Genomic DNA, 26,220 nt, shown 5'->3' on the forward strand with positions numbered 1-26,220 from the left:
ACAGCCCCTCCCATCCTGTACATCTGCTCTAAGGTTGGAGATAAGCGTCCTCCAATTTTGCAAGGACCCATCTCTGCATCTCCATCTTGGGACAAAGATGGATTGAGATGAGGTGCAGAAGTACAGGGAACAGGAAGTCCAAGTCAGAACAGGAAGTCCAAGCCAGAAGGGACATCCTGCTCCCCATCGCCACCCTTTCTGTCCTCGCCAAAATTGTTTCCGCCGGTACATGACGATGCTCTGTGCAAGCAAATGAGACTGAGAACAGGGAAATGAGTGGAAAGAAAAATGGAACGACTAAGAGCCAAGTGGCACTGGGTGGACAGCATGTGGCGCATTATCCCATTCATCAGCCCCAACATTAATTTTTTGGGCATCGTCTTACCTTCTTGTGGTAGCTTATTGCTGGATTTTGGAGAAAGAGGAAGGAAGCGTTCAAACCGAACGAGGCGCTTCTGTTTATTTCCGTCTCAGCTACCAGATGGCTCCCTTTACCAGCTGGGGAACAATGAGGAGCTGTCCTCTTGGAAATGACGGGTGAAGAAAGTAAATTTGTCTCTGTGATGCTGGTAATCCGCTTTTGTATTCTGCGCACCGACCCGCCGGTACATGTGTGCAGATCTGTCGGCGTTGTAGGGCTCCAGTGTACCTAAGGCTGGCACAACACACAATACAGCGGGGACTTAAAAAAAAAACCCTCCTTTTAACCTACTGTTGCGTTGGCTGTTCTGTGTTTTGTTTCTGATTTCAATGATTCTACCTTAGCTTGTTCTGTCATTATTGTAAACCACCTGCTGCTTCTCCTCCCAGGTCACCTGGGAGGGGCTGTGGCTCAGAGGTAGAGCCTCTGCTTGGCATGCAGAAGGCCCCAGGTTCAGCCCCCGGCATCTCCAATTAATTAAAGGGACCAGGCAAGTAGGTGATGTGAAAGACACCTGCCTGAGACCCTGGAGAGCCACTGCCGGCCTGAGTAGACAATACTGACTTTGATGGACCAAGGGTCTGATTCAGTATAAGGCAGCTTCATGTGTGTTTACCTGCTGCAGCCACATTTCTCTCAAGAAGGGTTCCAGACCTGCGCTTCCAATCAAGGTCGGTTCCAGGGTTTTTTGGGGGGCTATGCCCATTACTTATCCACCCACCTGCCCCCACCTGCTTGCTCATCCTTCCTCTGCCCATTTGCAAGCTCTCCCACCGCCTGTGGTCACAGCTGCCCACACTGCCTGCATGCCTTTTTCCTGACGGTGCTTTGTGCACCACCCACGTGCCTGTCTCTGGCGGCGCCTGACAGCATGTGCAGCCGGGAGCACAGGTGATCAAGCATTCACAAGCAGACAGTGGGGCAGTGAGAGTGCAAACATCAGAGCAGATGCATGCATAGGGCGTCAGCAACAGTGGGCCGGGCCCCGCAAGAATCTATAAGCCCTATTAATGCATAGTTAAACTGTGGAACTCCCTGCCCCAGGATGTGGTGATGGCTGACAACTTGGAAGGCTTTAAGAGGGGAGTGGACATTTTCATGGAGGAGAGGGCTATCCATGGCTACCAGTCAAAATGGATAGCCATGATGCATACCTATTCTCTCCGGGATCAGAGGAGCATGCCTATTATCTTAGGTGCTGTGGAACACAGGCAGGATGGTGCTGCTGCAGTCATCTTGCTTGTGGGCTTCCTAGAGGCACCTGGTTGGCCACTGTGTGAACAGACTGCTGGACTTGATGGGCCTTGGTCTGATCCAGCATGGCTTTTTTATGTTCTGTCAGCTGCCCCACCTCAGGGTATGCTGACACCAGCCCTGCTTACAACCTCAGAGCCAGATTGGTGTAATGGTTAAGAGCGGTGGACTCTGATCTGGAGAACCAGTTTTGACTCCCCACTCATCCACATGAACGACGAACTCTAATCTGGTGAACTGGGTTGGTTTCCCCACTCCTGTATGTGAAGCCAGCTGGGTGACCTTGGGCTAGTCACAATTCTTTCTGAACTCTCTCAGCCTCACCTACCTCACAGGGTGTCTGTTGTGGGGAGGGGAAGGGAAGGAGATTGTAAGCTGGTTTGATTCTCCTTAAATGGGAGAGAAAGTCGGCAACTCTTCTTCTCAGCGTATTTCGCAAGCTCATAAAATCTGTTCATCTCTCGTTTGCTACAGATGCCATTTCTTTTTTCATCCGTTTCTGACTTTCCTAACCTGCCCCATCTCTTAAATTGTGGATAGCCCACAATTTTAAATATGGCCACCCCATCAAAGACGTCGGAACCATTAATCTTTATCAATAATATTTACTCAGGTTTCCAGTGGCTGGGGACATTTATGAAGATACCTTAGCTGTGCAGATTTTTTCTGTATTTGTCATGGGCAAATACCTACTCTGCTAAGCTAATTGTGGATCCTTCCTCGGAGGAGGAGGGAAAGGGCCTCTTCTGCTGGAGGGAGCTGAGTCAAGAGGCAAGATGCAATCCATGCGCGATACAGATAAAAATGAACACCATTCAGATAACCCCATAAATTTCCCCAACCACTTTTTGAAAACCTGGCTAAGTAATACGTCTTTTACAAATTGCTTCTGGAAGATGCCTGGTCTCAAACTTGGGCAGTCTTCCAAAGAAAACATGGGCCAGATCTGGAAGCAGACTCATCGTGGGCTTTCCATATCCCTTCTCTCTGCATGGCAATCTCTTGTTCTTAATTATTTTTCTAGCTCTTTAAATGCTCAGAATTCTTCACAATCTCTTTCTCCCATTTATTTACTTACTTACTTAATTACTTATTTAATTGGATTTTTACCCCGCCTTCAATCCATGGCCAAGGCCAGGCTCAGGGCCATTTTACTGATGGGGAACTAGGGTTGCCAACCTCCAGGTGGTAGCTATTTGTGTGTGTGTGTGTGTAAAGTGCCGTCAAGTTGCAGCCGACTTATGGCGACCCCTTTTGGGGTTTTCAAGGCAAGAGACTAACAGAAGTGGTTTGCCAGTGCCTTCCTCTGCACTAGGGCTGTCAATTCTGTTCGGCCCGAACTGAAAATCAGCCGAATTTCCCTTGATTCGGCGGTTTTTAGTTTGGGAGGAACCGAAATCAAAACTGGTGGGCAACCGGGGGGGGGCCGAATTCAGCGAGTTCGGGAGTTCGCGAATAAATTCGGCCAATTCGGGGCCGTCAGTAAGCAGCATAACCTTCAGTAAGCAGCATTCTCCTCCCCCGGCCAATCGGTGGCCAAGCTGGGTCTTCTTCTGGCCAATCAGTCAGGATTGAGTACTGGAGGAATCAGCTGATGTACGGCCGGCCGGGGAAAGAGACAGAGAGAGGGAAATCCTCATGTGTGTGTGAGGGGGTGCTTGTGCACATTCTCTTCTTTCTGTGGCTGCAGAGGGCGCATTTTTGGGTGTGCCGACCCCAAACTTTCAGCGGAGCATCAGACAAAGCTTCTTAAGATACCCCCCAAGTTTTGTAAACATTGGGTCGGGGGTCCCGAGATATGGGCTCCCCCCCTTTTTCTTTCCATGGCTGCAGAGGGCGCATTTTTGGGTGTGCCGACCCCAAACTTTCAGCGGAGCATCAGACAAGGCTTCTTAAGATACCCCCCAAGTTTTGTAAACATTGGGTCAGGGGGTCCCGAGATATGGGCTCCACCCCTTTTTCCTCTCCCCCCTTTTCCATTTTCGTGGCTGCAGGGGGCGCTTTTTTGGGAGTGCAGCCCCCAAACTTTTATCATAGCTTCAGACAATCCCTCTTAAGAGACCACCCAAGTTTTGTAAAGATGGGTTCAGTGGGGGCTGAAATATCGGCTCCCCCCCTTTTCTCTTTCCGTGGCTGCAGGGGGCGCATTTTTGGGTGTGCCGACCCCAAACTTTCAGCGGAGCTTCAGACAAGGCTTTTTAAGAGACCACCCAAGTTTTGTAAACATAGGGTCAGGGCCCCCCGAGATATGGGCTTTCCCCTTTTCCCTATTGGGATGAATGGATCACCCTCGAGAGATGCATACATATGGATCTCATATTGGATACAAATGGAATCATATTGGTTACCCAGCCTCCCAGCCCCTCCTGCTGGAACAGAAGACAGCCACAGTAAGACCCCTTTGGGGGCTTTAATCTATAATTTTTCTTTTCTGTGTGTGTGTGGGGGGGGGAAAGCAGAGTCTGTGTGTGTGTATGGGGAGGGAGCAGTTTCTGTGGGTGGGGGGGGGGAAGCCAAAGGGGGCTTTTGCCGGTTCTGCCTGGGGTGTGTGTTCCCCCTCCAGTCTCTCTCTCCCTGGTTTGAGGGGGGGCTTCATTTTTATTCTTCAGGTTTTTCCTCATTCATAAGATCAGTTAGGTTATTTTGATGCTTGCTCAAAACTGGTTTTCAAATGGTGACTTAAAGAATGCATCTGCCTGGTCCCAAGTCCAATGCAAAAGGAGAAATTCCACCCCCTCCTGCTCATTATGCATAGCTAGCTGCCTCTGTCCCTTTCCATGGTATGCAAACTCCCAGGTGTCAGGTGTTGCTTTGCACTGTTGCAAAGGTGTTGCATTGCGTGCTTGTGTTGCTTTGCAGTTGTATTGTTTTGCAAAATTCTTCACACCTGCCCCGCCCTTTGCATGTTTGCAAAGGTGTTGCTTTTGTTGTGTTGCTTTGCAAAGTTCTTAGCACCTGCCCTGCCCTTGCTCTCATCAGATGTTTGTCGGGGCTGGGAGCTTTGTGCGTGGGCGGCAAGCTCTGCTGAGAGATGCACATTCAGGGTGGGGGGGACCCCTTTCAGGGCCCATATCTCAGCCCCCCCTGACCCAATCTTTACAAAATTGGGGAGTCTTTCAATATACGTCCTTTGAAGCTCTGCTGAAAGTTTGGGACCTCTAAGCCCAAAAATGCCCCCCCCAGAGCCGCGGAAAGGCGCGATTGTGTTTTTAATGGCTTTATTCGGCCGAATTTTTATTCCGAACTTTGAATTCCCACCGAATTGAACGGATCCGAAGTGGGGGAGTTCGGACTTCGGCACGTACCGAACCCACAAGGGCCAAATTCGGCCGAATCCGAACTGTACCGAATTTTTTTTTTTTTGACAGCCCTACTCTGCACAACAACCCTGGTATTCCTTGGTGGTCTCCCATCCAAATACTAACCAGGGCTGACCCTGCTTAGCTTCTGAGATCTGACAAGGTCAGGCTACCCTGATCTCGTCAGCTCTCAGAAGCTAAGCAGGGTCACAAAATAAGCATTACTTTACTAATCTGTATTACGCGGTTCAAAACAATATCTATACAAGTCCATACACTAAAGCAACTTTAAGACTTACCCGAGTTATGGACTTGTCTAGATATTGTTTTGAACTGTGTAACACAGATTACTGCATGCTTATTTTGTGACAAAGTGGTCACTGTATATTATTAGAAACATTTATATTGACTAAGGTTAATTTTTGACATTTTATTAAGTAAATAATTACACTTTTGAAAGACTGTGGTTGGAAACTGTCGGATATTTGCTAATATCTAAGTGTACACAGTGGTGCTTATTTCCTACAACCTCCAGGTGGTGGCTGGAGATCTTCTAGGACGTCAGCTGAACTCCAAGCGACAGAGATCAGTTCATCTTGGAGGAAATGGCCTCTTTGGAAGGTGGACTCTATGGCATTATACCCTATTGAAGTCCCTCCCCTCCCCAAACCCTGCTCTCCTCAGGCTCCACCCCCAAAATCTCCAGATGTTTCCCAACCTGGAGCTGTCAACCCTAGAAGTAGCTGAGTGAGATACAATGGGTCTCTGACATTTGGGACTCAAAACTGGGTCTCCCAGCTGGAAGTCAAACCAGCCCCCTTTCAAAACCCAACAAAGGGAGGGATTGGGATTATATGAGCTGTCTCCCTCCCTGACCTACGCAAAGGGTTAAGGAGTATGTATGTGTGAGAGAGGGAGACAAAATTCCAGGGGGGCCAGGGAGCTAGACATCTCATATAGAATCATAGAATTATAGAGTTGGAAGGAACCACCAGGGTCATCTAGTTCAACCCCCTGCACAATGCAGGAGATTCACCACTACCTCCCACACACACCCCCAGTGACCCCTACTCCATGCCCAGAAGATGGCCAAGATGCCCTCCCTCTCATGATCTGCCTAAGGTCATAGAATCAGCATGGCCATCTAGCTTCTGCTGAAAAACCTCCAGGGAAGGAGAGCTCACCATCTCCCGAGGAAGCCTATTCCACTGAGGAACCACTCTAACTGTTAGAAAATTCTTCCTAATGTCTAGACAGAAACTCTTTTGATCTAATTTAAACCCGTTGGTTCTGGTCCGACCTTCTGGGGCCACAGAAAACAACTCGGCACCCTTCTCTATATGACAGCCCTTCAAGTGCTTGAAGATGGTTATCATATCATACTTTCATACAGTATTTGGGTTGGGTCTGAGTCTTTGTCTAGGTGTCCATGGCTAGGCCGATCTTGTCAGATCTCGAAAGCTAAGCAGGGTCAGCCCTGATTAGTACTTGGATGGGAAACCACCAAGGAAGTCCAGGGTTACTACGCAGAGGCAGGCAATGGCAACTACCTCTGTTTGACTCTTGCCTTGAAAATCCTATGAGGCATCATCATAAGTCAACTGTGACTTGACAGTCACCGCCACCACGGTAGTTTCCAGAAGCCCTGGCTATACCCATTCAGTAGATGATCCCATGAAGCCCACATATACAGAAGCCAATGGGGAAGAATATACAGTGAGAGAAGAGTCCAGAGTCCAAGAAAAACCCTTGGGTCACAATACTTTTGAGTTGGGACAAGCATGACAAGTCACAGAGGTTCATATTCCAAACCAGGGAATTACAGACTTCAGCTACACTAGTAGGCCACTTATTCAGAGTCAATTTTGATGCTCACTGACAGCTGCTTTTTTAAACCCGTCCTTTAAAATGACTATTCACAGTCTCGATGCAAGAGGAGAAAGTCAAACAAATTCCAACCCCCCACTCGCCTGCTCCTTCGTTCCTTTGTTTGCATAGCCATTAGCAATGGCCGTTTGCAAAGCTAAGCCGCGGCTGTGATTTTTCATGGTTCCTTCAGTAAATGCTTCAATGCGGGGGTGGAGCAAATACAAAAGGTCACATTAAAGAGGCTCTTAAGAAATGCAAAGCAGGTATTCACCGGCTTCGCAGTGATGGCTGGAATGACGGTTCAGCGTGAAGAAATAAAAAAAAATATGCGGGGCACTTCAGCCTGGGAAGTGCTGCTAATTACCAAGCATAAACGGTCATAGTTCCTCTTCCACTCCTTGCCTGGGGCTATAAAAAAACAGGAGAGGGGTGTGTCAAGATCCTGGCAGGCCACAATATATAACTGGTGGGCGGGATGGGAGACATGCCATTTGTCATGGTGGACCATTGCCATGGGGGCTAGATAGATACCTACAGCCATTTCACCTTGTGATGGAAGATGCTCATTTTTGTGTTCCCAATTGCACTTCATTAATCATCTTTATATGAATACAACTTTACAGCCCATTCCTGAGAGGGCCGAATGGGCTTAAAAGGCGCCGTGAGCCCTTCGCCGGCATCCATGCCACTTGCGCCAAGCAAACTGGCACAGATGCCGGCATAGTGCGACTTGCACCACCCATCCTGGACTGCTACAGCAGAGTGGCCCTCAGACTCTGGCTCGGCCTCCCACTGGCGTCCTGCCAGCGCAGGTCCTTGTGTTGGCATCCTGGGAAGTGTCCTCAGGGTATTTCGGGGGGCTGGGCTGCCGGTAGCTAGCTTCCTAACCCCTTTCAGCCCGGAAACGCCCCCTTAGCAACAGCGGTGCTGCGCCAGCTTTTTGCTGGTGCAGCATCTCTGTTTTCAGTGGGACTTCCCCCCCCCCTTTTCTTATTTTTCTTTTTAAAAACACCCTTTTTCTCCCCGCTGCAGCGGCCAAACCTCTTTGGAGGTGCTGTGGCACTGCCGCGGCCGCACCGTCCCCAGCTGCTGCAGCTCTCAGGAAAGGGCAGGAACAGAGTTGGGCATTTGCTTAAAGTCGTCCCCAACAAAAGCTTTTCTTGTACGACTGGGGGAAACTGCACAGAAGTCGCACTCTTGTTGATACGCTGGCTGGGTGGGAGCCGAGGAATTCCCCCCCACCCCCCCACCCCCCGAGATTGCTCCTCTCTCGAAATCCATTGTTTGCAAGTATGTCAGAAACGATGGAAGTGAAACCTGCTGCCCTCTGCACATGGTATGAAGTAGACGGGCAGCGAATAGCAAGCTCTGCGCGAGAAGGGCAAAGAGGAATGGCTCTTGGAAGCTCGAGAAATGGAAGGCTCAAGGGAACGATCTCACCAAGTCAGCCTGTCTTGCTGAGTGGGGTAAACCAGAGCAATTAGTGTAACTTTCCCGTGTGCCCTTAAAGTAGCGATTGCAGACCAAGTTGTAGCTTGAGAGGGATGAGTGACTAGCAGTTGTTTAAATTGCTGCCCTTAAATGCTTTGCTCCAGTTTTTCCAATCAGAAACAGCTGGCCTGGATAGGCCAACTCACAAAACAAGTCCTCCTCCCGCCCAATTGATCTCTTTAGGCCACAGCTTCTCTGCTAAAGTATGTGGGGGACAGTTTTCACAGTTCGTGCAAACTGTGCCTCTTAAGCCAATCCTTTGGTCCAGCTTGCTAGTTGCTTCAGTTTCTTTTGATTTTGTTTCATGTGTTATCTGGAGCATGTGCCTTGGTTCAATAGATGTGCACACTCATGTTCAGGATAGTCACGTGGCACACCTATGGTTGCCAGGCAACCTGCACCTCGCAATCCTGGGAGAATCTGAGAGCCCAGCATGGAGAGCAGGGGTATCATGCGATGCCAGTGTAGTCAGGTCACTTCCAGGTAAAGAGACGAAAGTGGTGTCATGCGAGTCTCTAGGAATTCTCCCAGTCTCTTTAGTAAAGTCTATAGAGATGAGGGAAATTCCTTGAATGTTGTGAGCAAGGTGACACTACATCTGCAGTGTAATTCCCCCTGCCCTACATTTGTGGGTAAGTTCGTGGGGCGGTTTATGGGTTTGTGCTGGGGAGGGGCTGTGGCTCAATGGTAGAGCCTCTGCTCGGCATGCAGAAGGTCCCAGGTTCAATCCTCGGTGTCTGCAGTTAAAGGGACTAGGCAAGTAGGGGATGTGAAAGACCCCTGCCTGAGACCCTGGAGAGCCGCTGCCGGTCTGAGTAGACAGTACTGACTTTGTTGGATCTTGATGGTCTGATTCAGTTTAAGGCAGCTCCATGTGTTCATGTGCCCCCATTTTCTCCCATGGTGACAGCAGACAGAGAGGGCAGAGCCGCCAGGGACAGGAGACAGCCCCGTCAAGTCTAGGCATGCCCTTGTCAGGACTGTACCACTTCAGAGAGCAGGCAGGCACGGAGCCAAGCGTCATTTGCCCTGCGTCCCGTCATGAGGTGACTGTAAGATGAATGTGCCCTTTGATAACCAGTGTTGATGCAGTTGACACCCACTTCATATGCAAACAAGATTTATCCTTTCAAGAGGTTTTGTAACGGAGCGGTTGCCGGTTGCCCGTTCCTTTTCCCCCATCGAAATTTCGGACCACCAGGCAGCCGAATAACCTTCATCAGGAACAATATTATCCCTTCAAATGTAGCGTGGAGTATCGGATGGCTAGTTCTTCTGAACCCTTATGACCCAGAGACAAAGGCAGTGTCGTTATTAGTGAGGCATTACCGTTCTCGATAGCTCTTGATGATGCGAGCGCTCCGGGTTAACACCGCCATGCATAATGACCAAAAAGGAGAGGGGGGGAGGCGTCTACGAGAGAGACGGGGAAGGAGCAAAATAGGAAGCGAAGGGAGGAACGTAGGAGGGGTGCTTGCCAGTTTGCAGACAAATACCTTTCGCTCGCTGCTCGTTTTCACCCTGATAAACAGAATTCTATCAAGACAGAGCGCTTTGGCGGCCCAGCATAGACAGATCTGTGCATCCTATTCAGAGGACAGTGTAAATACGCTAAATTAATGGAAAAGGGCCGGAGGGATTGTGCTCGCTGGCTCTGAGGCGGGTGTCCCTGCATTCATCCCAGTCTGTGCCTTAGGTGAGCAGGTTTCTGTACCTATTTGGTTCTTTCGTTCTGTTCCGCCTCCAGAGGCCAGCAATTGCCGGACCAAATGAGCCTACCATCCCATTTCCTTATTGCAGCTCCGTGGTTAAGCCTTCGTGAAACCTTGGACTCTCTTCTTGTTATGTCTTTAAATACACCCCTAAGATATATTTTTTTAAATAAAAAGACATTTTCCTAAAAATATAAAACTGAAAACTTCATATCTAAATGCAACCCACTTATTATGCAGCTGGGATGGGCCCCATTTCCATGTCGAGTGTATGAGCATGCCAGATCCTGGTTCTATGCTGTGCAGTGAAGAACAATGAGTCTGCTTTTGTCGCGATATGTTTTTTTTTTCATTCTCCAGAAGAATCATTTTGATGCGCCAATAGTCTAAAAACACAGTCCTAAGCATAGCTACACCCTTCAAAATCCATCGAAGTGAACAGGCTTAGAAGGGTGTAACTCTGCTCCGGACTATGCAGCGCTTCACTCATAATTCCTTCCAATGCCGCCGCCTCCTCCTCCCTCGAAATATAATATTTGGGGGAAATTTTAAAGCAAAGTCATAACTACAGATAATAAGAATGAAAGGGATCCTCACGTTTTGCATCTTTCCTCATGTGAAACCTTGGACCCTTATACTCAGGTTTTAGTGCTCCTTACTAAAAGAATTCTATTATCATTGCTCACAGTACATATCTGATGTATTTCAGCATCAGAGAGGAAATGCGCATAACTATAAGGGGCATAATTTTGTAGTTGCTATATAGAGGTCCCGAAGAGCCCCGTGGCGCAGTGTTAAGCTGCAGTACTGCAGTCAAAAGCTCTGCTCACGACCTGAGTTCGATCCCGACAGAGGTCGGTTTCAGGTAGCTGGCTCGAGGTTGACTCAGCCTTCCATCCTTCCAAGATCGGGCAAATGAGTACCCAGCTTGCTGGGGGTAAAGGGAAGATGACTGGGGAAGGCACTTGCAAACCACCCCACAAAGAAAAGTCTGCCTAGGAAACATCGGGATGTGGCATCACCCCATGGGTCAGGAATGACCCAGTGCTTGCACAGGGGACCTTTACCTTTATATAGAGGTCCCATCAAAGCCAGGTTTCAAAGAGATCAGATTTCAAAGACACCTCAAAATATAAGGCAATTTAATTGAATTCACCGTTCATTATGTAACACAAAAATCACTAGGCTTTCTCTTTCTTTCTTTTTTTAGAATATTGTGGTTTAATTTAGGCTGCCCTGTTTCTTCTCCTACTGACATCCAGTATTGTCAAAGGGTTGCCTGATGGGAAATGCGGTCCAACAATGGGAATCTCTAGGAATCTTGCTATCTGTGGTTGTATCAGTGATGTTTATAATGTGTATAAAGCAGTGTGGCCTAACACAAATATATCTATTTTAGGCTGCATAAAGATGTCGTTTATTTCATTTATCTCTTTTTATTTCATCTTTCCTATTCGGATACCCAAAATCCTTAAGTTGGGGTGTGACCAAGTTTTTTATAGTACTGACATTAAGGTAAGGCCAGAGAAAACTTTCAGACCTCAAAGGGAATTGTGTACTTTATGTTATCAGAACTGGTGTACTTTATGTTATCAGAATTGGTTAGGCTACACGTTCATGGTTGATCACGAAGTCCTAAATATGAATTATTTACATTCATAAATGCATGCAACCAGCATGGGAAGAGGAGGTGAGAGAGTGAAACAGAGATTTGAAAAGGCAATATGAATTATAAATACAAATAACCCCCTGTGTTTTCTTATTCAGTGGTGCAGAATCAATACAAATTCTTTTCAAACCTGAATAGAGTGTGAAACAAGAGCTATCTTTCTCTCCATGCTTCCTGACTTCAATATCATTATGTACAATAATTGGGTCTGTAAAAACCTATTAGATGAAGAGGGAGAGAAGAGAGATGTGGATCTGAGAACCGACCCTACTTTCCTGTAGGTAGATACAAGTCTGAGAACAAAATGGGTGTCTGGTGGTGGTGGTTGTTTTTTAAGTTAGTATTTAAAAATATCATTTTTGCGAAAGTATGATAGGTTTGTTTATTATTTTGTTTAAAGGAAGACTGTGCTCATTAGATTCAGAGGAGATAAAATGCAAGCCAATGCATTGTAGTCAACAGAATATTTATTTGTTACATGTATTTGTTATTTATTTTTTGTCTTTCTCCCTAGTGGGAACCCAAAGCAGCTTACATTGTTGTTCTTCCCTACATTTTCCCCCTCAAAACAACCTTGTGAGGTTGGTTAGGCTGAGAGTGTGTGACTGGCCCAAGGTCAACCAGCTACCTTCCATGATAGAGTAGGGATTCAAACCTGGGTCTCCCAGATCGTAGTCCAACACTGTAACCACTGTAACACTTAGGGTTGCCAATCTCCAGGCACTAGCTGGAGATCTCCCACTATTACAACTGATCTCCAGCCGATAGAGATCAGTTCACCTGGAGAAAATGGCTGCTTTGGCAATTGGACTCTGTGGCATTGAAGTCCCTCCCCTCCCCAAACCCCGCCCTCCTCAGGCTCCACCCCCCAAATCTCCAGGTTTTTCCCAACCTGGAGCTGGCAACCCTAACTACACCAGACTGACTCTCAATATTGAAATTGTATGTGTGTGTGTTAAGTGCTTCCGACTCATGGCGACCCTATGAATGAAAGTCCTCCAAAATGTCCTATCTTTGACAGCCTTGCTCAGATCTTGCAAATTGAAGGCTGTGGCTTCCTTTATTGAGTCGATCCATCTCTTGTTGGGTCTTCCTCTTTTCCTGCTGCCCTCAACTTTATTGAAATTGGCCTGGAGAAACTGGCAATCAGATACCACGCAGCCACAAAGTTCAAAAAGTGACTTAACAGTGCCATCCTGCACAGAGTTACACCCTTCTTTGTACACTGAAGTAAATGAACTTAGAAGGATGTACCTCTGCTTAGTGTAGCACTACAAGGGAAGCAGATTGTTAGCTTGGGGTGCTTACCTGCTGTTCTCCTCAATGGGGACCCAAAGAGGCTTACAAAAATATAATTTAAATGGACAAACAAGGAAAGTATAATAAATGGTGTCCTGGGTGGCTCCTGGATCCACTGTACCTCCTCACTCAAGCCACAGGCTGCACGTCATAGGCAATCGGCAAGGGCCAAGAGCCCTTGGCTCATGCCCTTTGGCATATGCCAAAAGGCTTCTGCCTCTGGCTACGCCTAGACTTTAGTACCTGCAAAGAGGAAGAGAAACAGCAGCTCAGCCTAGCAGCTGACAGAGCTGTTTCAAAGGTTTCCCCTCCCTTCCTAATAGAGCCTCTGTTTAAAATGGCTATCACCTATTGGCCCATCCCTAAGCTATTCGAAACAATGCAGCTTGATAGACAATAATGCAGCTTGATAGAAAACAATGCAGCTTAATAGAAAATATTAGTGAAACCTCTTCTTCATGCTGTTGATCTTAGATGTCACAACGGCATCAATAATGTTGGCGGGCTTCTTCTTTTTCTGTTTTGCTAACAGGTACAAGCAGCGCAGAAGTAAAGGAGAACCGCAACATTGGCAACCTGGAAGATCACCCAATCACCTCTAATGATAGGTCGAGAGTGGGAGTTTCCAGCCTGAAAAGGAAAAGGCCCCTGGAAGAAGGCAACGGCGGACATTTCTGCAAACTCCAGCTCATCTGGAAGAAGGTCTCGTGGTCAGTAACGCCAAAGAATGCTCTGGTCCAGCTCCATGAACTTAAACCAGGTTTACAGTACAAAATGGTGTCTCAGACAGGCCCTGTCCACGCCCCGGTATTTGCAGTCGCTGTGGAAGTAAACGGACTTACGTTCGAAGGCACCGGGCCAACCAAAAAGAAGGCCAAAATGAAGGCTGCCGAATTAGCCCTGAAGTCTTTCGTTCAGTTCCCTAATGCGTGCCAAGCTCATTTCGCAATGGGGAATTGTTTCAACCCTTCCACGGACTTTACATCAGACCAGGCGGACTTCCCAGACACTCTGTTCAAGGAGTTCGAACCATCGACGCGCAGCAAGGACTTCTCAGTCTATAACCCCGTTAATAGCGAATTGCTTTCTACGGCCTACCGGCACGGGAGGTTCCTCTACCACACCTTGGACTTAATGGGCCGCGGCAAACAAAACAAGCGCAAGATGGCTTCCGGCACAGAGAGCGAAAAGAACCCCGTGGTGTTGCTCAATGAGTTGCGGTCGGGGCTGAGGTACGTCTGCCTTTCGGAGACTGTGGAGAAGCAGCATGTCAAGAGTTTTGTGATGGCAGTCAGAGTGGATGGGAGAACGTTTGAAGGCTCGGGACGTAGCAAGAAGCTGGCCAAAGGTCAAGCAGCGCAGGCTGCACTGCAGGCCCTCTTTAACATTCGGCTGCCCAGCCACCTTCCCGGCAGGAGTAAATGTAATCATTTGCCACAGGTGAGAGCTCTCAGGTAGTCGCCATCCGAGCAGAAGGGATGCTTTAAGATTAATGTCATTTGTTGTTCTTCCAGCTGTAAATTGTGACTGTCTCAGAATCCTCTCCTCACAGCCAAGTAAGTAATGTGTTGCGGCAAACACCCCGTTTCCTCACAGAGGCCACGCGTAAAACCCTTTGCATGTATTTACTTTCAGGACTGCTTTACCTGACGGACAAAAGGGGCAATTTCCCAGGGTCTACATTCACTGGGGCTCACCACACATGCAGGAAAGAAGCAAGGCTCATATTAGGGCTGTCAACCTCCAGGTGGTGGATAGAGATCTCCCACTATTACAACTGATCTCCAGGCGATAGAAATCAGTTCCCTGGAGAAAATGGCTGCTTTGGCAATTGGACTCTATGGCACTGAAGTCCCTCCCCTCCTCAGACTTCACCCCCAGAATCTCCAGGTATTTCCCAACCCAGAACTGGAAACCCTAGCTCATATACATTATATATTGGGTTGCAGGCAATGCATGTAGAGGGAAAGTGGCGCTCAGCATGGTGGACGTGCCCCACATTCACAGCCAAGCATACTGGCCCTACCATCTCCTATGCGCATTCATCCAAATGGGGGCACGACACCGCCATGTGTATACCCTGGCATGTATCCTACCACTTTGCTTTTTGAAACCTTCCTCCCGCCAAGAGAGTCATTTCCTAGTTTAAATGGCTCTTCCACCTCCAGCCTAGAGAGTCATTTCCTAGTTTAAATGGCTCTTCCACCAGAAGAAGAACCACTTAAGTTGGAGGAAGGCTCCTTAAGCCGGAGAAAGGCTTCAGACTTCAGTGGCAGAATATGTTCCACTGTCCCTCATTACTGGTGATGCTGCGTGGGTGAGGTCCTACTCACCTTCTATGGCTATCCCCCAAGTATGGGTTCCCACTTGGCGCATCTGAGGCCATCTTGCTTAGGGCCCTATGAGATCTACAGCCAGTTCTGCTTACTTTGCTGAGAACCAATTATGGGTTCTTTTCTAAAGAGAAGTGTGAAGGAATGTCATTCTTTTGTCCACAGGTTTATAACACAACCACATGTCATGAAAGCAGATATCTCTTTTTTATAAGGTTGCACTTGATCTTTAGAAAAACTACAGGTAACCTATGATTTGGGATGTCCTTGTTTCGTTTGCTTTCAAGTTACTCTTAGATCATTCTCTGAAAAAAGCATCGTGCAAATGGTGACTTTTTCTAGATCTCATCCCCAGACAATTCTGCCTTAGGCAAGGTTTAAAGATCTTTGTGTGGGTTGTCAAACTTCTGAGCGATGGAAAGGAAATGATTTCTATGTCGTCTTGCCAATTGTACGAGCATTCAAACATAAATATAGGCCAAATGTAGGGCATGATTCTTCCTGAGTCATGGATAACACACTGAAAAGGCCTCATATTTGTGAAATGTTATTAGTTTTGATGGAAGGCTCCTTTCCTTGGTGGAAGACTCCTCACTTAGAAGAAGGGAATAGATGGATCCAACAGAGGTGAATGTTGTGAAATATTAATAGGGAACAAATGAGTTGTGATTGGTCAGATCAAGAGAGGCAGCTTTACTAGAATCTGTGTATGAGTTTTAGTCTCCTGATTTCATTTTGCCATTGTTAGTAACAGCTGAAGCTAATTATCTGTAGAAGCAGATAATTCCTTAAGTTTCCATGAGTTTTTGAAGAATAAGGTGGAACAAGCGCTTATATGTTCTTTTCTTTCTGAGAAGCATCTGCTTTTGAAAAAGTACTGCCTTATTTCTTGTTTTGTTTTTTTAAGGGCTTGTGGTACCTTAAAGATTCACAGATTGATCATGGCTTAGGTTTTCATGGACTAGAGTCAATATAATTAAATGCATGAATTGTATCTGCTTAGCTGGCAGACACATACATGGGTATAGAGAAAACAATTGTGCACAGTAGGGTCAAAAGACAATAAAATGCAAGAGACAGTCTGTGACATTTCATTGTAAAGCTCAGATCATATAAGATAAACACAGTGACCATTCATAAGAGTATTAGTGATAAGAGAACCTTAAGGTAATTTACCATTTGCTGGACTGATCTTGTCAGATCTCAGAATCTAAGCAGGGTTGGTCCTGGGTGGTACTTGGATGGGAGACCACCAAGGAAGTCCAGGGTTTTTATGCAGAGGCAGGCATTGGCAAACCACATCTGGTCGTCTCTTGCCTTGAAAACCTAATGGGGGGTCAGCTGCAACTTGACAGCACTTTCCTCCACCACCAGTGTGAGAAGTACTTATAATTCTCATTGAGCCCTAATTGGATAGTATTGTACTTAGTAAATTCTCATTTATCAAATCTGGAACTCAGTTGCTCCTCTGGATATTCAGAGCATTGTTGGTGTTCGTTGGGTTATTCCTAGGGTGGCCAACCTCCCAGTACTAGCAGGAGATCTCCTTCTATTACAGCTGATCTCCAGCCGATAGAGATCAGTTCCCCTGGAGAAAATGGCCGCTGTGGCAACTGGACTGTATGGCATTGAAGTCCCTCCCCTCCCCTAACCCCGCCCTCCTCAGGCTCCGCCCCAAAAACCTCCCACCGGTGGCCAAGAGGGATCTGGCAACCCTGGTTATTCCTGCTTATTTTAGGAATGGGTTGTAGCTATGCAGAATTAGGAAAATGTGATCCGGAGCCCATATCTTTGCCAATAACCTCCAAGGTCTGTTTCAGTCGCAGCTGCCCAAGCCGCTTTAAAAGGGATTTGTGTGGCAGCCAATTTTTGCAGCTCAGGCTAGCTCACCTTTTTCCCCAATGTGGTGTTAATGTGCTTTTTCTTGCGTGTGTATCTGGCCTTCTGTTCCTCTCCACACTCCCACATTAGAAACACACCCTGTGTTCTGCCGAGCTGGCAATTGCTGAGGCAACTGTGCGGCCCTGGAGTTCAGTCATCTTTGTAGGTCATCCTGCTTTTACATATCTTCTGTGCGCTGAACAATTAAACTTCTGTGTGTGGTGGATGTGACTGAAATTTCAAAGAAGTATGTCGGGCATTTTCTGAACTGAGTCTTACCACACAGATCAGGACTCGTTGAGCAGATGTCTCATCGCTTTTCACTGTTCCCACACCCTAACTTTGAAACGGGAGGAAAGGTGAACAATTAAGAGGTAAGGGGGAATATGATCGGCTTTAGCTAAAGACAACAGGAGTAAACGGTTCTGGTTTTCCTCACATTCAGTTTGGGATAAATAAGAGACAAAACAAAAGTGATGTTTGAAGTTCTGTGAATGGAGTTTCCAGCATTTTTCCCCCTTTAGGTAGCAGGTAAAGGTAGTCCCCTGTGCAAGCACCAGGTCATTACTGACCCATGGGGTGACGTCACATCCCGACGTTTACTAGGCAGACTTTGTTTATGGGGTGGTTTGCCATTGCCTTCCCCATTCGTCTACCCTTTACCCCCAGCAAGCTGGGTACTCATTTGCCCGACCTCAAAAGGATGGAAGGCTGAGTCAACCTTGAGCTGGCTACCTGAGAACGACTTCCATAGCAGGGATACTAGGCCCCAATTAGGATCAATACCACAATGTGAGGGAAGGTTTATATTCCCAGTCTGAAATGACCCTCAGAGCTGCTATTTTCGTCATCGGGACAACATACAAGTATTAACAAGTATACCTATTTACCCCAGTGGGGCAAAAATGACTCAGTACGCTAGTTCGTGTGTGTGTGTGTAAAGTGCCGTCAAGTCGCAGCCAACGTATGGCGACCCCTTATGGGGTTTTCATGGTAAGAGACTAACAGAGGTGGTTTGCCATTGCCTTCCTCTGCATAGCAACCCTGGTATTCCTTGGTGGTCTCCCATCCAAATACTAACCAGGGCTGACCCTGCTTAGCTTCCGAGATCTGACGAGATCGGGCTGTACCATGCTGTCTTCCCTCCCAGGCTAGTTCATAGAGTTCCCAGAGTGACTCTCAGGCCATTTATGCATGGAAGGATTTTCCTTGGATTTGCTGCTCTCCAGATGTACATTTTCCCCATCCAGATTCTCAAAACTCTGCATGGGGGTTTATTTTTGAGTTGTGATAATTTGGATGGGGAAAATGTGCATCTAGAGAGCAGCAAATCCAAGGCAAATCCTCTCATGCATAAATGGAAAAAAGGTGGCATAAGTCAGTTGGACCATCCATAGCTGCTTATAACATCCATGATGCAGTGTAACTGTGAAACACAAGTGCACAAGAACAGTTGATGCAAACTTGAGGCTACAAAACCAATAATGTAGCATGTCTGTGGTGATAAGCAGTACATGTGAGAGCCTGTACAGGAGGCAAGAAATCGCTTATATTGGAGATAAGGCAGAGCAAGAGGGTCTGACTTTAATCGAAACTAGGGGATGGATTTCCTATGGAAAATCCATTGCTTTGGGCTGGGAAATGGAATTCAAGACGTAATTCCGCTAGGGGTTTTCACACATTCCTGATAAATTGGCTTGCTGAGTCAGACCAGCTTGAGAAGCAGAATGTAGCAGTACACATTTTAAGTGTAGAATAGAATAATGTGTAGGAATGAGCGGAGAGTGTGAGTCTGACTAAATAAATGAATATTAGCTTGAAAACATGACCAGGGATCCACGTGCATGAAGGACCGCCTGTCTTTGTACAACAGCTTTACAAACTGTGCCATTCCTGCACAAAGTGAGAATAGTTGTGGCCAGAAGCAGCTGGATATTTACTAGGCTTGCCAGCCTCCAGGTACTGGAACGGTATAGTACAAAATGACAACAACTATATTGTGTTTAAACATGCAAAAACAAGCAAGTGGGAATACACACAAGTAGCACTTATAACAAATATATACAAAATATACAATCAATGTTCGATGCAGTCTCAATGCAATATAGTTTTCTTAATATATTTGTAGGAATTCTCATTAAAAAAGTCCATCAGGTACATGTATGAATAATCATTGGATCGTCATAATAGAAGGTGTAGATGGGGGATGGCCGTTTCAAGGATATTTCTTCAGCCCCAATTCTATTCAAGTTTCCAAAGTAATAAAGTATCATGCAACCTATAATCAGTTCACTGGTTCCCGTAGGATACTCCCAAGTGTAGCCAACAGCTATGCTCGTCTAAAATCCACCTGACTTATGCACAGACATTTCACCTGGGCTGAGCTCAGGGGAAAGGGAAGAATCAGGTTAATAGAAGGACGGGAAGTCCTGGGATTTGTGAAGGTTGGCAGCGAGGTCATCTCTAATGGAGGGAAAACTCATGCATAACTCCAAGGAACATCCGAGACAGACGGGGGGTGAATGTGAGTGAAAGTACCCATGCGTAAATGACCATAGAGTTGGAAGGGGCCATACAGGCCATCTAGTCCAACCCGCTTCTTAATGCAGGATCAGCCTAGAGATAAGCAGGGTCGGCCCTGGTTAGAACTTGGATGGGAGACTACCAAGGAAGTCCAGGGTTGCTATGCAGAGGCAGGCAATAGCAAACCACCTTTGAATGTCTCTCTCCTTTAAAACCCTACTGGGTCGCCACAAGTCGGCTGTGACTTGACGGCACTTTCCTCCACCCTGACCTCAAAACCTCCCGAAACAGAGCTGGAAGGGGCAGTAGCGATCCAATCCTTTTTTAAAAAGGGAAAGTCACATTCCCCTTCCATTTCTTCTATAGGACTTCCCTGAATTATAGATGGGCGTTTGGCAAATTTTTAATTAAAAGACATATACAATCTAGCTTTCGTTGCCCAGGGTGTAAAATGGCACTTTTGAGGATGACTGTCTGTGCTTTTATAAACAAAACCACCAAAATTATTCCTTTCTTTCCAAATGTGCTTCTCTCATCAGTAATTAAACATTATTTCCTGTGACTAAAGCCTAAACCACTGGTGCTAAAAACAAAAAGCAAGCTTCTTCTTAAAGGCAATCTGGCAATCTGTCATGCGCAGGGGAATTCCAAAACATACTTGGAGCTTCCATTTCAGTAAACCCAACAGATTTAGATGCACATTAGCATTGCTGCTGAGGCTACAGCATTTAACTGATTGATCAGTTAGATTATTGATTAAAACCTCTTGTATGCCAATAAAGGTTTGTTTGTTTGTTTGATTGATTGATTGATTGATTGATTGATTAAGAACATAAGAAAGGCCCTGCTGGATCAGACCAAGGTCCTTCTAGTCCAGCAGTCTGTTCACACAGTGGCCAACCAGGTGCCTCTAGGAAGCCTACAAACAAAGCAAAGGCTAGTCACAGTTCTCTCTGAACTCTCTCAGTCCCACCTACCTCACAAGGAAGGGAAGGAGATTGTAAGTCAGTTTGTTTGTTTGTTCGTTTGTTTGATTGATTGATTGATTGATTGATTGATTGATTGATTGATTAAAACCTCTTCTGATTTGGGCAATTCTTAGGCTCATCTAGACTTTTTTAAAAAATTAGATATTTATACCCTGCTTTTCTCACTGACCCGAGCTTACAACATCCACCTTGGACCATGAGAAAAGGCAGGATATCAAATTTTTAATAAATAAATAAACATCATTTCCCCCCTATTTTACCTTCACAACAACCTTGTTAGGTAGGTTAGGCTGAGAAAGAGTGACTGGCCCAGTGTAATCCAGCAAGCTTCTATGGCAGAACAGGGATTCAGACTCAGGTGTCCCATATCCTAGTCTGACACTCTAATCACTACATTACTTTGACTCAACAACTTGGGGGCATCTAGGTTCTCTCACTAAAAAAAAAGGAGTAATGTTTTTATTGGTTGACAATCTTAATAGATACAGAGTGGTGTAGTGGTTAAGAGTGGTGGACTCTAATCTGGAGAACCGGGTTGGATTCCCCACTCTTACACATGAAGCCAGCTGGGTGACCTTGGGCTGGTTACAGCTCTCTCTGAACTCTCTCAACCCCACCTACCACTCAAGGTGTCTTTTGTGGGGAGAGGAAGGGAAGGAGATTGTAAGCCAGTTTGATTCTCCTTTTAAAAAGTAGAGAAAGTCAGCATATAAAAGCCAACTCTTCTTCTTCTTTGAATCATAGAATCATAGAACTGGAAGGGACGACCAGGGTCATCTAGTCAAACCCCCTGCACAGCACAGGAACTTAACAACCACCTCCCCTTCACACACCCACTGACCCCTACTTCATGCCTAGAAGATGGCCAAGATGCCCTCCCTCTCATGATCTGCCTAAGGTCATAGAATCAGCATTGCTGACAGATGGCCATCAGGCATCTGCTTAAAAACCTCCAGGGAAGGAGCACTTACCACCTCCCGAGGAAGCCTGTTCCACTGAGGAACCAATCTAACTGTTAAATAATTCTTCCTAATGTCTAGATGGAAACTCTTTTGATTTAATTTTAACCTGTTGGTTCTGGTCCGACCTTCTGGGGCAACAGAAAACAACTCGGCACCATCCTCTATATGACAGCCCTTCAGGTACTTGAAGATGGTTATCACATCCCCTCTCAGTCTTCTCTTCAGGCCAAACATACCCAGCTTCCTTCAACCTTTCCTCATAGGACTTAGTCCCCAGACCCCCTCACCATCTTTGCTGCCCTCCTCTAGACCCGTTCCAGCGTGTCTACATCTTCCTTAAATTGTGGTGCCCAAAACTGAACACAATACTCTAGGTGAGGTCTTCTTCAAAGACGACCATGCGTTTAAATGCACAGCTATCACTCAAGTGCTTTTCCTGACCAAAACTGCCCCGTCCAATTAATACACGAAAGCTTTGTCCCGGGACGAGCCCCTCCGGGAGCCGCCCGGGCCGTGCTCAGCCCCCACCAGAGTCCCCGGCAAGGAGTCCACCCACCGTGGGGGCGACGGAGCGGAGCGACAGAGGGGCCAACCCCTCCGGGGGCCGGCCCTGCGGCGGCGCCTCACCTCTTTCTTTTCCCCCAGGCTCCCGGCGAGATGGCAAGAGAGAGGGCCCTCCAGGAATCGACGAGGTCAGCCACCAAGCCCCAGCGACGGACGCAGCCGGAATGACGTGCGCCGCCAAGCCCTGCCCCGCTCATCAGCTGGGCTGCGGCCGGGCGCGGGCGGGGCGGGGCACAGCTTGGCAGCCGGCGGCTCCAAGTTTACCCCGGGGCTGGGCCATCCGCCCTTATTTGGGCCTTCTGGGGGCGGGCCGGGGAGGAGGTCAGGGGCGGGACCTCTCTGGCCTGGGGGGGGATATAAGGCCAGAGAGGAGCCTTGGCCGGGGAGGATGGCAGCAAGAGGTTGGAGAGGCTGAGCTGACTCTCGACAACCTGGCTGTGCCCGAGGGGGAGGCAAGCTCCGATTCTCCCTCGGACTGGTCTGAGGCCGAGGAGGCTCCTCCGGTCAAACCCCCCCAGGGCAGAGACCCCGAGGGTGACAGCGGCGCCAGGGAGGCGTGACAAGCTTATTTTAGTTAATTACAATTTGTTGCCCTAAGACTTAAAAAAAAAATAGATTCCTGGATGTGACCTGGCTGTTCTGGTGCAGGCCACTTTGCGTGCAGGAACCTCTTTCCACAGAGAGATCGTGGGATGCTACAAAATGTTGCATTTGGAAATGATGTTTTATGGTTGCTTTATTTCCAAAGGAGGCATAACTAGCTTTGCGCTGGGTTGCTCTTGAATAACTTTCTTCTCATTTGAATCTTACCAGCTCTGCCTGTGTGTAATGTAATTAACAAAGGGCATTATACAACCACAGTTAAGTTAAATGCATGCTTAAATCAATGGGTGTAAAAGTACTTAACCTTTGCCAGATCGCACTCAGAGACTCTATATCAACTCTCTGCTTCCTTGTCTGAAAAGGCAGCTGAACATCAGGCCAGCGTCACAAAACCTTAACCCGGTGGTTATCTGCCTTTTGAGGCGGAAAAGCAGAGACCCAATTTTGTTTTTGGGAGGCTGGTCTGTATGTTTGCAGAGGAGGTTTTCTCCTGAGCATCTATGCCTGAAGAAGAAGAGTTCTGTGTGGATTCAAACGCTCTCTTCCAGCTCTTCTGCCTGATTAGCTCATATAAATGTCATCTTGCCGGCTTTAAAGGAAGATAACAGGGCCCTTTATAGCTCCTGCTAACTTTGACTTATTTACTAATTTGAACAGAACTGTCCTCTCCGGAGAGCTAATGGTGAGGATTTGTCCGCCGACAGGGCACTGAATTATTACTGTTCGGAGCCATTATCGCGAGAGGAGCTTGTTCAGGAACATTACATCTCCAGCAAAGAGAGCAAGAGTATTTATTAGATGAAAGCTCGGTGTCTCGGTCCAGAGTCATCATCTCATAAAGATGCCTGTAAAAGAGCCCCTCTTACAGTTATCAGGGACTTCTCTGTTGCTTTTTCCAGCTCTGCGAGAAAAATGAGAGGAACTCTTTAAAAATCCGCCGGCCCTCATTAAGGCTGGTGCTTCCTCTTGGACTCGCATCCTCGTATTGTTTACGAGGCTCTGTTATTATCGACTTTGCACGAGCTGAGATCATCGCATCCTTCCAAGCAGGGTCCCAACGCAAACGCATGGCTCGAGTGAGCATACTTCTGTGTGCCTGGGTCCTGTGCTCACCTCCTCCTGCTTGGATCAGGCTCCTGGTGTTCGTTCCCAAATTGCATTTTTTATCTATTTAGGGCCAGTATTCACATCTTGGAAGATCCACGTTTATTCTAACGGCTTTTCCTTTCCAGAATGCAGAGCAGCAGGTTGGTTCGGGCTACCGCTGAGTTTTGACTCCCTCTTGTGGTGCTGGTGACACATCTTACACGATGTTTTCTTGTTCCCTTCGCAGGGAAATCGGAGGGAAAGGAAGATGCAGTGGAAAACACTGCAGTGTAGAAACAGGCAGGCAAAGCAATGGTCCAACACCTCTTATCATCAATAAGGGATCTTTCATTGCATACAGGTTATGAGAACCCTTGCATATACTTTATATATAGGAAAGATTGAGCGTGAGAGAAACATGAGCTACTGAGATCCAGTGTACATGTGATTTATTTATTTGCTTACTTATTTAGAAGAAGAGTTGGTTTTTATATGCCAACATTCTCCACCACTTAAAGAAGACTCAAACTGGCTTACAATCACCTTCCCCTCCCCTCCCCACAACAGACACCCTGTGGGGCTGAGAGAGCTCTAGGAGAGCTGTGACTAGCCCAAAATCACCCAGCTGGCTTCATGTGTAGGAGTGGGGAAACCAACCTGATTGACCAGATTGGCATCCACCGCTCATGTGGAGGAGTGGGGAATCAAACCTGGTTCTCCAGATTAGAATGCACCGCTCCAAACCACCGCTCTTAACCACTATACCACGCTGGCTCTCCTCATTTACTTCATGTATACCCTGTCTTTCTCCCCAATGGGGACCCAAAGTGGCTAACGTTTTCCTCTCCTCCATTTTACCCTCACATCAAGCTTGAGACAGATTTAGGCTGAGGGACTGCCCCCCCTCCTCCATAGACAGCCATTGCAAACTTTGCAATGATTGTCTATGGAGGAGGGGGGGCGACCCCTTCTGAACTCCTAAAATCGGACCCCCTGACCCAATCTTCACCAAACTTTTGGGTTTGTGCAAGAACAATCCCTTCAAGCTACGCTGTGAATTTTGGGGCTCTACCTCAAAAAAGGACCCCCAGGGCCCGAAAAAAGTTGCATATATATTCAGCTTTTTTCCGGAATTGCCTATTCTGCTTCAGCTTTCTCCCCAGCTTTTGAGCATTTGGTAAACCTGAACTGGAAATTTACCGAAATGGCTAATTTCGGGTTTATTGATATGCAACACCTAGTCGCACATGTGATGGAAAGTCCTCATGTTCTTCCCACCAAAACAGGAGGACTTTGTAATGTATAGATGGTGCCAGGGAGTGTGTGACCGGCCCAAGTGGGGATTCAAACATGGGTCTCCCGGATTCTAATCTAACCACTGCACCATACTGCCTCTCATGTGATGGCATGCCACTCTTTATTGAAAGAACTCCATATACTCATTGGTAGAGCACAAGCTTTGCAGGCCTAGGGCTGAACCACCGGAAGTTTTCTGCCCGTACTAGGATCCTTGTGGAATCATGAAAAAAAACCTCACACTGGTATTTCTTCACACAGTGCATAGTTAAGAGGGGCGTGAACATGGTCATGGAGGAGAGGGCTATTCATGGCTACTAGTTAAAATTGATACTAGTCATGATGTATGCCTATTCTCTCCAGGATCAGAGGAGCATGCTGTGGGACACAGGCAGGATGGTGCTGCTGCAATCGTCTTGTTAGTGGCTTCCTAGAGGCACCTGGTTGGCCACTGTGTGAACAGATTGCTGGACTTGATGGGCCTGATCCAGGATGGCAGCATTTTCCCTGGCACAACTGCTCGCGCTGGGATCAAAGGGGGTGTTTCCAGGGCGGGGCTGACTTTTGCCAAACCCCCCCCCCCGAGCCCTTTTGTCCTGGGAACACCCCATTTTTTGTCCCCAATCCGAGAGTTCCAGGTAGGGTTGCCAATCACCAGGTGGGACTAAGAGAGAAGGCAGCACAAGGCACAAAGGACTTCAAAAGGAGGCATTTTTAGGTAAAGTAAATTATTACATTTACTAGGAATGTCAGAGCAAAAAAGAAAGCAAAAAATAAATGTATGACGCCTCGCAGGGCTTAAGGCTGGAATAACTAAACACAACCACACAGGGTTAAGGACTGGCACTAGTAAGGCATACAATAAAGAAACAATGGGCGCCACAATTTAAGAAGGATGTAGACAAGCTGGAACGTGTCCAGAGGAGGGCAACAAAGACGGTGAGGGGTCTGGAGACCAAGTCCTATGAG

General features: G+C 47.1%; 1 protein-coding gene across 1 annotated transcript in view; it reads left to right on the forward strand.

The window, feature by feature from the left end:
• ADARB2 (adenosine deaminase RNA specific B2 (inactive)) overlaps positions 1–26,220 on the forward strand; it is a 273,461-nt gene that overhangs the window by 141,865 nt on the left and 105,376 nt on the right. Inside the window, exon 4 of the mRNA XM_056857121.1 lies at positions 13,547–14,454. Coding sequence (XP_056713099.1) covers positions 13,547–14,454 — 908 coding nt within the window. The remainder of the gene's footprint in view (positions 1–13,546; positions 14,455–26,220) is intronic.

This window comes from Euleptes europaea, chromosome 11, assembly GCF_029931775.1.
Source record: "Euleptes europaea isolate rEulEur1 chromosome 11, rEulEur1.hap1, whole genome shotgun sequence".
NCBI lineage: Eukaryota > Metazoa > Chordata > Lepidosauria > Squamata > Sphaerodactylidae > Euleptes > Euleptes europaea.